At 45.0% G+C, this 13688-nt stretch overlaps 1 protein-coding gene across 1 annotated transcript in view; it reads left to right on the forward strand.

Annotated features, from left to right (window-relative positions):
- Positions 1 to 13688, forward strand: part of LOC128937660 (CUB and sushi domain-containing protein 2-like) — a 140979-nt gene that overhangs the window by 31493 nt on the left and 95798 nt on the right. The window contains exon 9 of the mRNA XM_054277455.1: positions 6204 to 6386. Within this exon, the coding sequence (XP_054133430.1) occupies positions 6204 to 6386 (183 nt within the window). The remainder of the gene's footprint in view (positions 1 to 6203; positions 6387 to 13688) is intronic.

Consider the following 13688-nt stretch of genomic DNA (forward strand, 5'->3'; position numbering starts at 1 on the left):
ATTGGGGAGAAAAGGGAGCTCCTCTAAATAAATCAAAAATCAGTGCAGGGACTGGGGAGAAAAGGGAGCTCCTCTAAATAAATCAAAAATCAGTGCAGGGACTGGGGAGAAAAGGGAGCTTCTCTAAATAAATCAAAAATCAGTGCAGGGACTGGGGAGAAAAGGGAGCTCCTCTAAATAAATCAAAAATCAGTGCAGGGACTGGGGAGAAAAGGGAGCTCCTCTAAATAAATCAAAAATCAGTGCAGATATTGGGGAGAAAAGGGAGCTCCTCTAAATAAATCAAAAATCAGTGCAGATATTGGGGAGAAAAGGGAGCTCCTCTAAATAAATCAAAATGGGTGCAGGGACTGGGGAGAAAAGGGAGCTCCTCTAAATAAATCAAAGCTCTGCAGATTTGTTTCTTTTTATTTTTTTCCTTAAGAGTTTCCTTTCCCATCCAACCTGAGTGAGGGCTGTCCCATTGCCATTTCAGGTGTTTTATTGGGAAAAAAGATGGGAATTTCAGCAACAGGTTGTGCCTGTGGGAAGGGATGGAATGGGGAATCTCTGGTTCCAGCAGGTCTCTGGTATCAGCTGCTTTAAACTGGGCTGTTTCAGGTGAAATCAAGGTTAATAAAAGTTAATATTGGGATTTTTTAAAAAAATCTTCCCAGAATGCAGCAAAATGTGAGTGCTCAAGTCTGGCCTAAGCTTGTGTTTGCTGTTGTCATGGGTGTTGGCGTGTTCTGACCCCATGTTGGGGTGGAACAGGATGGGCTTTAAGGCCTCTTCCAACCCAAACCAGTCTGGGATTCCCTGAAGGAGATAAAAAAGGATCTAAAGAGGAAACTCAGCAAGGAGGGGGTGAATTAAAAGGAAAAATCCCTTCCTGCCCCTCCCTGCCACCCAAAAACAGCAGAGCAGGTGCAGCACTGGGCCTGGCTTTGCTAGGACCAGCATCGCATTAAACCCTGTCCTGAGCTTTAGGCCAGGCTTAAACACCAGGAACCTTGGCAAAAAGAGCTCAAAGCCCTTCTGTGGCTCCTGCTTTGTGACAAACTCAAGCCATTAAATTTCATTTAATTTAAATTAAATTTAATTTAATGGGAGAGCAGAGCAACAGGGATGGAAACCCCTTGGCCTCCTCAGAGACCCCAACACCAACAAAACAGTGAGGCAGGAGATGCAGAACCTAAAATAAGATAAATCCAGGGCTGGATTCCCACCTGGATAATTGGCAAAAGAGCTGCAGGAAGCAGCAGCTCATCCCAGCAAAGTTTGAAAAAAAGAAAAATAAAATCCTTATTCCTTCTGCTGAAGAACTGGAGTTTATTCCAAGCAAGAGCATAAAGGTAAATCAATTGTATCAATTCCTGTGGTAAGATGAAAAAGTTTGATGAAAAGCACAAAGGGCAGGGGAGGAAATCTCCACCTCCAGCCCTGCAGAGCTCCTAAGCCTCTTTAGCACCGTGGGGCTGAATTCCAGCTCTCCACAGCCAAAGCCTTGCTCAGCACTCCCCTGACAATAAACAGCTTTTAATCATCCCCTGCCTGCAGCAGGGGGCTCAGACCTGACTCAGCTCCTTCCCAATTCCAGCAGAAATCCAAATTAAATTAGTGTGGGAGCGCCCATAAATCTGGTTTTAATTTGAAATTCTGGCTTTCTATTAAAACAATGAGACAGTGAATTACAATTTGGCTTTGTTCTGGTTTTTGGTGGAGTTTTTTGTGATGTTTCTGTTCTTACCACAGCAATTTATAAAATTCATTTACATTTATGCTGTTGCTTGGCATAAACTCAGGTTCATCAGTAGAAGAAATAAAGGTTGAATGGGCTGGGAATTCTGCAGGAATATCCTGATGGATGTTGAAGGCACCAGCTCCAGGGCAAGGAGTTTTCCCAACAAATCACCCAATTTCATTCATTCTTGGAGGCAAAAACTAAAAGGCAACAGAAACACCCTCCTCTAAATTCCTACCTGACAGCATAAGCTTTAATTAATTAAACCAAGGTCATTTAAGTACAAAATCCTGTGTGTAAGGTAAAATCCTTTAGGCTGGAATGAGATAAAAATGGGATCATTTTCATTCATTCTTGGAGGCAGAAACTAAAATGCAACAAAAACACCCTGGTCTTGATTCCTCCATTTTCTTACCTGACACCATTAGCTTTAATTAATTAATTAATTAAGCCAAGGTCACTTAAGTACAAAATCCTGAGTGTGAGGTAAAATCCTTTGGGCTGGAATGAGATAAAAATGGGATCATTTTCATTCATTCTTGGAGGCAGAAACTAAAAGGCAACAGAAACACCCTCCTCCCTAAATTCCTACCTGACACCATAAGCATTAATTAATTAAGCAAGTTCATTTAAGTACAAAACCTGTGTGTGAGGTAAAATATTTTCCTGGGTGTTTCCTGGCTGGGGATGAGATTTGTGGGGTTTCCACAGTCTCAAAAATCCTTCACCCTGTGGCTACCCCTTCCAGAAAACTGAGTTTGACTTGCTGGCAGCTCCAAAAATCCTCATTTTCCCTCAGAAAACCCCTCATTTTCCCTCAGAAAAAAAATCTTCATTTTCCCTCAGAACAATCTTCATTTTCCCTCAGAAAAAAATCCTCATTTCCCCTCAGAAAAATCCTCATTTTCCTTCAGAAAAAAAATCCTCATTTTCCCCTCAGAAAAATCCTTATTTTCCCCTCAGAAAAATCCTCATTTTCCCCAGAAAAATCCTCATTTTCCTTCAGAAATGATGCAGGCAAGAACAGGAATTCCCAGGGAGGAGCATCCTGGATTTGGGGAGGTGTGAGGGAGTTTTTTTTTCTCATTCCTCACCCAATTTCCCACCCACCACCCTCAGCCAAACATCACAAAGAGCTCTGCAAAATTCCTGCTGCTACATTTTTCCCTCAGAAAATGCAGTTTTGACAAAAAATTTCCCCTTGTATGAATAATATTTGATGGAGAAAGCTGTGAAAGATTCATGTCAACTTGTTTCCTTTCAATAATGTCAAAACACTTGGTTTGGATGTTCTTGTTTAGTTTTGACTTTTATTATTCTAATGTGGAAGTGATTTTACTTTAAACATTCATCAGGAGGAATGTTTCAATCTTATTGAAGTAACATGTTTTGATATTTTTGAATCACTCCTTTTTTTTTTTAAATGGAACTTCTGCCCTGCTCAATATTTTATGGATTTTACTCCCTCACACAAAGAAATGCAGGAACCAGGGGATTTTTCTCAGGTCAAAAAATGGAATTGCCGAATAAATTCAATTTCCTGACCTCTGTGAGGTGATGAAACCTTCGAGCTGTGTTTGCCTGCTGCTGACAAGGAGAGGGTGGGAATTGGGAGCTCTAATTCCTCATTTTCCTCCCATTTTTAACCCACTTATTTGAGTTGGGGTCGTGCAGAGTGACAGGAAAGGGTGAGGAGGGAGGAGACCCTGCAGTGATGTCTTGATTCTCTCTCATCCAAGGGTCAAAATGCTGATTTTACCTCACTTGGCTGCATTTTTTCTGAGCTCCTGATGCCCTCAACACATCCTGATTTTACTGATGCTGCACATTCCCAGTTCCCTTTGGAATTCCAGCTCTGGAAATTCTGCTTTTCCCCAAGCTGGAGCTGCTTGGTGCAGAATTCCTGTGATTCCCATCCCTGCAGGGCCACCAGCCCAAGCTGAGGGAAACATTTGGGGTTGGCTCTGGGGTTTTGGCATCTCTGACCCTTCTGGGAAGCTTCCGTGGCCTTCAGGAGGATGGGGCTGCCATGGCTCAGGCAGGAATTTTTTGTGTCCATTTGTGGAGTTTTGAGGCTGCCACGATGGGAATTTTTTGTGTCCATGTGTGGAATTTTGGGGCTGCCAGGATGGGGTCAGGCATAAATTTTTTGTGTTGGTGTGTGGAGTTTTGGGACTGCCAAAATTAGGAATTTTTTGTGTCCATGTATAGAAGTTTTGGGGCTGCCAGGATGGGAAGTTTTACGTCCATTCGGGGCTGCCATCATGGGAACTTTTTATGTCCATTTTTGGAGCTTTGGTGCTGCCATAATGGGAATTTTTTGTGTCCGTGTGTAGAAGTTTTGGGGCTGCCAAGATGGGAATTTTTAATATCCATTTGTGCGGGCATTTCAGGGCTGCCACAATGGGAATTTTTTATGTCGATGTGTAGAAGTTTTGGGGCTGCCAAGATGGCAATTTTTAATATCCATTTGTGCAGGCATTTCGGGGCTGCCAGGATGGGAATTTTTTGTGTTCATGTGTGGAATTTTGGGACTGCCAGGATGGGGTCAGGCAGGAACTTTTTGTGTCCGTTTGTGGAGGAGTTTCAGGGCTGCCAGGATGGGAATTTTTTGTGTCCATGTGTGGAATTTTGGGGCTGCCAAAATGGGAATTTTTATTTCCACTTGTGGAGTTTTAGGGCTGCCATCCCTGGCACTTGCTCACTGCATTTCCAGGTTCCAGGGTGTGGAAGGGAAGGGATGACAGCCAAGGGTGTTCTGAGTGGCAGCAGGGAGCATCCCCAGCCCCCAGGTCCCCATCAGACACGCTGATAAATGTTCCACATCCACTCCCTCCCATCCCAGCTCGTTGCTATTCCTTGAGTTTTCCAGCTGAATTTTCATTTCATGCTAAGCACTGTTGGCCTTGTGCGTTTTTTGAGGGGAGGAATGAACAGTTCAGTGCAGCTTTAACACCCAAAATTTTCATTTTCCATCCCTAATGTGCAAGTGCAGCTCCTAAACAGTCGGATTTGGAAAGTGTGCAGGAAGATCTGTAAATCCTGGCAATGTGCTTTCACTGAGAGGCAAAAAAACCTCAGCCTGTTTCATGAAAACTTTTAATATTAATTTATGTTAAATTATTTTGGGGATGCTTCATTAGCTAGCAGTGAGTTTTCAGCTCGAGATGCAGCAGAAGCTCCGTGACTTCTGCTCAAAATACACCTGGATGTGGAGTTGCCTGGAGCCAGAATAATAATGAGGGTGCTTGTTGTTATTCCAGCCAAATTGGGATATTAGAGGGAGTCATGCAAATCTCAGCTCCCGTGGTTTGCCTCTGTAAAGGAAGTGTCAGAAAAGAAATTTCCAATTTGGTGCAAGAAATTGGAAACGGGGAGGAAAAAGACAGCGAGACTGATCAGAGATGATGGGGATAAAAACCAGAGGAGTGTGGAGCAGATAAATAATGTGGGAACACTAAGGAAGAATGAAAGAATGAAGTTTTTGGGGCTAAAAACCAGAGGATTGGCAAAGGAGTGTGGGGCAGATAAACAATGTGGGAACACTCAGGAGGAATGAAATTTTTGGGGATATATCCAAAGGATTGGGAGTGGAAAGGAGAGTGGAGCAGGTAAATAATGTGGGGACACTAAAGAGGAATGAAGGAATGAAGTTTTTGGAGCTAAAAACCAAGAGGACTGGGAGAGGATTGAGCAGCAGATAAATAATGTGGAAATACTCAGAAAGAATGAAGTTTTTGGGGATAAATACAAAGGATTGGGAGTGGAAAGGAGAGTGGAGCAGATAAATAATGTGGGAACACTAAGGAGGAATGAAGGAATGAAGTTTTTGGAGCTAATAATGATCCAGGGCAGGGAGCCTTTTGGAAATGGGATTGAGGGGAGCAGGAGGTAACAGGAAATTGTGCCTGGGGTTTATTTGGAGTCCAAATCAGAGAGGGATTAACTCTGTGTGAATGGGAATGGGGTTTAGGAGAGAATCGGGGTTGGGATGCCACAACCTGTGGGGGCTTCACCAGCTGGGCCTCAGCCCCTTCCCCACACCCAAATTCTCTCTTCCAGCCCCTTCCCACACCCAGATTCTGTTTTCTCTCTTCCAACTCCTTCCCCACACCCAAACCCTGTGTTTTCTCTCTTCCAGCCCCTTCCCACACCCCAATCCTATGTTCTCTCTTCCAGCCTCTTCTCCACACCCAAATTTTGTGTTCTCTCTCTTCCAGCCCTTTCCTCACACCCAAATTCTTTCTTCCAACCCCTTCCCACACTCAAATCCTGTTTTCTCTCTTCCAGCCCCTTTCCCGCACCCAGATTCTCTGTTCCCTCTTCCAACACCCTGACCCTGTGTTCTTTCTCTTCCACCCTCTTCCCCACACCCAAATTCCTGTTTTCTGTCTTCCAACCCCTTCCCCACACCCAAATTCTCTGTTTTCTCTCTCCCAGCCCCTTCCCTCACCCAACCCCGTGTTGTTTTTCGTTGCAGAGATTGACCAGGGCAGCTGTGGGGACCCCGGCGTCCCCGCCTTCGGCCGCCGCGAGGGCTCCCGCTTCCGCCACGGCGACACCCTGCACTTCCAGTGCCAGCCCGCCTTCGAGCTCAAGGGCCACAAAAGCATCACCTGCCAAAAGAGCAGCCAGTGGTCTGCTCAGAAACCTGTGTGTGTTTGTAAGTGGGTCAGCAGTGCCCTGGGTGCCCTCTGAGGGGACACCGAGGTGGTGGCGCCTGCCCCGTGGCACCTTCAGCCAGCTTGGGGACAGGTTTGGGGTCTTCACTGGGCAGGGCAGGGGAGATTTGGGCTGTGCTGGGCTCCCCCTGCCTTGTCCTGAGGGAAAAAAATCAGCCCTTGGTGGTAGCACAGACAGGGCATGGCCAAGTTCCACATTTAAACGTGGAGTCTCTTTGTAGAGATGGATTTGGGCTGTGTTTGGTTCTCCCTGCCTTGTCCTGAGGGAAAAATCAGCCCCAGGTGGAGAGGACCCAGCAAATTCACAATTTAAACCTGGATTCTGTTTGTAGAGATTGATTTGGGCTGTGCTGGGTTCTCCCTGCCCTGAGAGAAAATGAAGTCCTTGGTGGCCAGCACAGACAGGACATGGCCAAATTCACAATTTAAACCTGGGGTCTCTTTGTAGAGATGGATTTGGGCTGTGGTGGGCTCTCTCTGCCTTGTCCTGAGGGAAAAATCAGCCCTTGGTGGACAGGACCCAGCAAATTCCAGATTTAAACCTGGATTCTCTTTGCAAAGAGAGATTTGGGCTGTGCTGGGCTCTCCCTTCCCTTCCCAGAGGGAAAATCAAATCCTTGGTGGCCAGCACAGACAAGACCCGGCCAAATTGACAATTTAAACATGGATTCTGTTTGCAAAGAGAGATTTGGGCTGTGCTGCCCTGCTCTGAGGGAAAATCAGTCCTTGGTGGCCTTGGCACAGAAAGGACCCAGCAAATTCCAGATTTAAACTTGAATTCTCTTTGTAGAGAGAGATTTGGGCTCTTCAGTGCTCTCTCTGCCCTGCCCTGAGGGAAAATCAAGTCCTTGGTGGCCAGCACAGACAGGACACGGCCAAATTCACAACTTAAACCTGAATTCTCTTTTTACCCCCTCATTTTTTCCCTCATGATCCGACCCTCTCCAGGCTCCCTCCTGCTGGGCCTCAGTTTTACATTTGTTGCCCCATTCTCAGCAGGTTTGGGATATTCTGCTCTCTGTGGTGACTCAGGATCACATTTTGGGGTGGAAATGGGAGTTCTGCCCAGTCCCTGTGGGGTTTCAATGCTCTCAGTGTCCTCTGTAGATATATTGAGCAATTTGCTTTATTGCCCTGACAGGACCTTCCTGCAGGAATTTTCCCCAGAGTTTTCCCTCTGTTTCCCCCAGCTGGTGATAACCTCACTCTTCTTTTTATCTCCTTTTCTGCTTTTTTTAAATCTCCTTTTCTACTTTTGTTGGCTCTGTTAAAATCTGGGCCTTGTTGGAGCAGGGGAGTGAGGCTGAACCTGAAAAAAACCAGGAAAATGCAGTTGAGGGAGGGGAGAATGCAGAGGGAGAAAGCAAAAATGTTCTTTTTAGAAGTTCAGGTGCCAAACTGGGTGGAATTCCAGTGAAAATGTGGTGTGACAGGAGCTAATCCATGAAAAAGATGGAGCTGGGGGGGAAAAAAACAGGTTTTGCAGAGGGTCTGGAGAGTTGGAGAAAATTGGGGGTCATGGAGAAGGGGGAGAACCAGTTTGGATTCAGTGCCTTTATTTTCAAATATTTATTTAAGCTCAGAGAAATACCTGGGGAAAGGAAGCAATTCCTCTGAGTCCTCCCTTTTCCAGCTGCCATCCCTCCCTTCCTGTTTGGTTTTTTTTATTTGTAAGCAAATCAGCTGGAGGTGCTGCTGAGGAAAAAAATATTGGAGTTTTTCCTGGGAGGTGGGAAGTGTTAGACTGGTCCTGTGCTGGTTTTTCCTTTTAATTTCTTGGAATTTCAGGTGAATTTGGACAAGTTGGTGTGGTTGAGGCTGGTGCTGAGAGTTTGAAATGAGGATAAACCTGTGGTTTGTGCTCAGGGCAGCAGGACTGGGTGGTAACAGAGTAAAAAGGAGATTTTTGGTTAAAAAGGATTATTGATGTTGATCAAATCAAGCCCCATCCATGCAAAGCATGGCAGGAATCTTTCAGTTCCAATAATTCCAGTGTGATCTGTTCTCTGTGGCTCTTGGGATATTAATGGATCAAAAAAACAATGTGCAGGCAATGGGAAAAATGTGAAAAATGTCTCACAGACCCCTCCTGACCTTCACTCCTGATTTATTGTGGAGCAGGAGGGGTCACAAAATGGACAAAATGTGTTTGAATTCCAGGTGGGAAATGTTGGGAGAACATCAGATGTGAGGGGGAGAAATGAGGGAACCCTTTTGCTTCTGTGAAATTTGGATTTGGGGGGTTTGTTTCTTTGAAATTTGGGGTTTGGGGGTAGTCTCTTTGTAATTTGGGTGTTGGGGGGTTGTTCCTGTGGAATTTGGGGAGTCTGGTTGGTTTTGGGGTATCTGTGGGTGTGTTCCTCTTAAGTATGGGTGTTTGACTCTAAAATATCAGTTTCTGGGTGTCCGTTTCTTTACAATTTAGGTGTCTGAATGTTTGTTTCTGTCCAATTTGAGTGTCAGGGTATCTGTTCCTGTACTTTGTGGGTGTCTGGGTGTTTATTTCTGTACAGTTTGAGTGCCTGGGTGTTTATTTTTGTACAATTTGAGTGCCTGGGTGTTTATTTCTATACAATTTGCAAGTCTAGGTGTTTATTTCTGTACAATTTGAGTGTCTGGGATCTGTTTCTGTACAATTTTAGTGTCTGCATGGCTGTTTCTGTGCAATTGTGTGTATCTGGCTGTTTGTTCCTGTTCCATCTGGGTGTCTGTTCCTGTTCAGTGTGGGTGGGTGTCTGAGTGTTTATTTTTGTACAATTTAGGTATTTGGGTGTCTGTTTCTGTGAGATTTGGATGGTTGGGTGTCTGTTCCTGTTCAATGTGAGTGTCTGGATGTTTTTTCCCCTGTTAAATTTGGGTGTTTGAGTGTCTGTTCCTGTTAAATTTGGGTGTCTGGGAGTTTATTTCTGTACAATTCAGATGTCTAGGTGTCTATTCCTGTTCAGTTTGAGCGTGTGAGTGTTTATTTCTGTACAATTTAGATGTCTGGATGTTTGTATCTGTAGTTTGGGTGTCTTTCTGTACAGTTTGAGTGTCTGGCTTTGGGTGATGGCTGAAATTCTTCTCTCTGTCTTGCACCATCCTGCACTGTTTGAACCAACTCCATAATTTGTTTTTGGCTTTAAAAATGGCATTTCCAGGGTTGGGGGATGTGGTGTCTGTCACAGGCCTGGGCAGTTCCACACCCAGAACTTGATTTTTGGACAGAATTTGTTCCTTTTTCTCAGCAAAACAGGCTTGGGGGGACATTGGATGAACATCCCTGAACGAAAACCCTTGTGCTCTGATTTGGGGATAGAATATCCTGTGGCTGGGGAGATTATTCAGTTTATAAACAGAGAATCAGCTCCATAATTCCAGCTCTGGAGCTGCTGACACTGAGGATGGAGATGTGGTGAGGGAGAGATCCAGGGTGGGAATTGCTGTTCAAACATCCTCGTGTGGAGTAGAGAATAAAACCCCTCATTTCCTGGTTTTATTTGTCCCCAAAATTCACTGAATCAGGTTTATTTGACAGAAAGAGCAGGGCCCTGGTGCTCCTGGGGGGGTTCTGCAGTGAGAGGATCTTTGAGGGATCTTTGTTCTTCCCTTCCCTTCTCCTCCTGCTTTTCCCAAATTTTCACCCTGCATTTCCCTCTGTGTGCTTGACCCGTGCCAGGCAGTGCTGTCATTTTCCACGAGGGATAATTGTGGCACTTGGAGTGACAATAAATGTCATTGTCACCTCCTTGGGCAGAGTTCCTGCCTTGGTTCAGGTGCCCTCTGCCAGTTCTGGGAGAGTCCTTCCAGAATTTCTGCTGCAGCTTCAGTTTGTTGGGATCACACTTGGAAAATTCAGGTTTTTCTGGACCCGCCTCGTGTTTGACAGGGAATTTAATGGTGGGGGAGTAAAAGGGAGGGGAGTAAAAGGAGTGGATTTGGGCCCCAAAATTCTTGGGAATGGGAAGGGTCTGCACTGACCCCAGCAGGGTTGGGTTGGTTGGCGTCGCTCAGCAGTTTTGGGATCGTTGTGGTCATTACTGGGAAGGTTTGGGGGTAAATCTAGGAAAGTTTGGATGGATTTGGAGCAAGCACATTCATTTCTGGAAATGTTTGGGTTTGGGATTCATGTGATCGTTCCTGGGAATGTTTGAATGAAACATGTTCATTTCTGGAAATATTTGAGTAGGTTTGGGATTCATGTGATCATTCCTAGGAATGTTTGGATTTGGGGATAAATCTGAGAAAGTTTGAATGGATTTGGAGCAAACACATTCATTTCTGGACATGTTTGGGTTTGGGATTCATGTGGTCATTCCTGGTAGTGTTTGAATGGATTTGGGATTAACGTGGTTGTTCCTGGGAATGTTGGATTTGGTTTGGGAATGTTGGATTTGGTTTGGGATTCATGTGGTCATTCCTGGGAATGTTTGATTGGGTTTGGGATAAATCTGTTCATTCCTGGGAATATTTGAATGGATTTGGGATTCATATGGTCATTCCTAGGAAAGTTTAGGGATAAATCTGGGAATGTTTGGATGGATTGGGAGCCAACACATTCATTTCTGGAAATGTTTGAGTTTGGGATTCATGTGGTCATTCCTGGGAGTGTTTGATTTAATTTGGATTAATGTGGTCGTTCCTGGGAATGTCTGAATGGATTTGGGATAAATCTGTTCATTCCTGGGAATGTTGGATTGGGTTTTGGATTCATGTGGTCATTCCTGGGAGTGTTTGAATGGATTGAGGATAAACATGTTCATTTCTGGGAGTGTTTGAATGGATTTGGAACAAATCTATTCATTCCTGGCAGTGTTTGATTCCATTTGGGGATAAATCTGTTCATTTCTGGGAGGGTTTGGGTTTGGGGAGAAACGTGTTCATTCCTGGTTGGTTTTGAATGGACTGGGGACAAATGTGTTAATTCCTGGGTATGTGTGAGTGGATTTGGGATAAATGAGTGTGTTCCTGGGTTTGTTTTTTAACACATCTTCATTCCTGGGAATGTTTGGATAGATTGGGAACAGATGTGGATAAATGTATTCATTGCTAGGTATATTTAATGGATTTGGGATAAATGTGTTCGTTAACATCCCAGTTATTCCTGCCAAAAAAATCTGCCACAGGAAAGTGGTGGCTGCCCAAAAGTGTCCCCCCAGCCCCTGAGGGACAGTCCCATGCAGCATTGGCAGGGAGAGGTGAACAGCAGCACCACGAGGCTTTTTTGGGCCAAAAAAATGCCCACAAACTTCCACTTTCTTGTGGCCACTGCCAAAATTCCCAAGGGAGCTGCTGGGAGAGGAAGAGCTCTGTTGGAAATGATGGGAATTCAGGAGAGGAAGGTGCAGAAGCTTTTCAGGAGCAGATGGCTGCAGGATCCAGCCCTGTCCCAGTGGGGATCAGCAGTTCCCAGTTAAGTTTTTTAAAACTTCAGCTCCTTCCCAAAGCCAGGCCCTGCTCCTGCTGGAGTGGGTGGCAGTGAAACCTGCTCTTCTCTGCACATCTATTTTAAATTCTGTGATATTTTCCTCAAGATTTGCTTCCCAAAACCTGCCTGGTTTTCATTCTTCTCCTCATACCTGCAGTCCCACCCCCAGACTGAGCTGAGTTTTGTTGCTCTGAAATGACAAAACCCTCCCGGTTAATTTTGCTCCAAACTCCTTCCCTCACCTCCCACCTGCCCTGAGGTGCCACAAGGTTTTTAGGAGGAAAAGGCACCATGAGATGCAGATTTTTATCTTTTTTTTGCCCTTGGAATAACAGATACAGAAAGAGGAAAATACAAAATGTGAAGAACTTCGCTGCCCAGCTGGAGCAGTGCCCTGAGCTTCCAGCACTGTCCTGCTTTCCCAGCCCATCACCAAGGAGGAATTTTTGGAAAAAAAATTGAAATGCAAAGCAGAAAATCCACTCCTGTCTCCCAGCTCTCTCCCAAGAGGTCTGTGGGAGCAGGATCTAAAAACTGAGAGGAAAGTCAAGAATTTTGGATTGTTTCCATGGAAACTGCAGTTGTTCCAAGGATTCCTTGCTTGGTTTTCAGCTCCTGACCCTGCTCCTGTGGTGTGACCTCACTTTGGGATCAGCCCTGGGTTCTCCTGAAGGATGAGCAGGGATGGAGGCAGGAACAGGAGGAGAGAGGTGGGATCTGGGAAGGGAGAGTAAAAGGGAAAAGAGAGGAAAGAGAAAGAGAGAAAAGAGAAAGAGAAGAGAGAAAAGAGAAAGGAAAGCAAAGGGAGAAAAGAGAAAGAGAGAAAAGAGAAGAGAGAGAAGAGAAAGAGAAGAGAGAAAAAGAGAAGCGAGAAGAGAGAAAAGAGAAAAGAAAACAGAAGAGAGAAAAGAGAAGAGAGAAGAGAAAAGAGAGAATTGCAGGAATTTCTCCTGCCTGCTCCATGTTCACATCCATATCTCTCTCCCAAAAAAAGAACCAAGGAGCTGCTCCTTCCTTGTTTCACTGCTCTAAACCAAGCAGAATCCTGGTGCTGCTTGTGATAACGTGAACAAATCCCTGTGCTGGTTCATTCATGCCGTGGTCTCGCTGCTCTGTGTCTGCTGTGATTTATTCTGTATTTAATAAAGGGATTTTTCTCATTGCCTTTGCAGTAATTGGTCAGCAATAAGGATTATTGGCAAATGTAGCAATTATCGACAAATAAAAAAAAAATTATTGACACAGGCAGCTTTGTAAACAGGCCCCTGTGCTGTGCACATAATGAAATGGCCTCTGCTGGCATTTAACAAGGGTAATGAATATTAATTGCAGCCAGGGCTGCTGATGGGCAGCTGCAGGCAGCAGGGCTGGCCTCTGTCATGTTGGGGATGGCTCCTGCTGCTCAGGGCTCTTTGGGATGCTCCAGGTGCAGCTGGGCTGTCTCCATCCTCTTCCTCCTGACAGCCTGGCCCTGCCTGTGACACGCTGTTAAACAGCTCCTGGTTTGTCCCAGTGTGCAGCTGCAGGGAGGCTGGAGGGGCAGAGCTGAAACCTCCTTCCAAGTGAGGGAAAAACTCCTTTCAAGTGAAGAAAAATCTTCCACATAGAAGAAAAACCTCCTTCCATAGTAAGGAAAAATTTCCTTCCAAGTGAGGGAAAACCTCCTTCCATAGTGATGAAAAATCTTCCACAGAGAAGGAAAACCTTCTTCCATGGTAATGAAAAATCTCCTTCCAGAGAGAGAAAAAAATCTCCTTCCACAGCAAGGAAAAACCTTATTCCATGGCAATGGAAAACCTCCATCCACAGTGAAGAAAAATCTTCCACAGAGATGGAAAACCTCCTTCCATGGTAAGGAAAAATCTCCTTCCAGAGA

Source organism: Melozone crissalis, unplaced genomic scaffold (assembly GCF_028551555.1).
Source record: "Melozone crissalis strain CALT ecotype California unplaced genomic scaffold, PUWL_Pcris_2 ptg000020l_1, whole genome shotgun sequence".
Taxonomy (NCBI): Eukaryota; Metazoa; Chordata; class Aves; order Passeriformes; family Passerellidae; genus Melozone; species Melozone crissalis.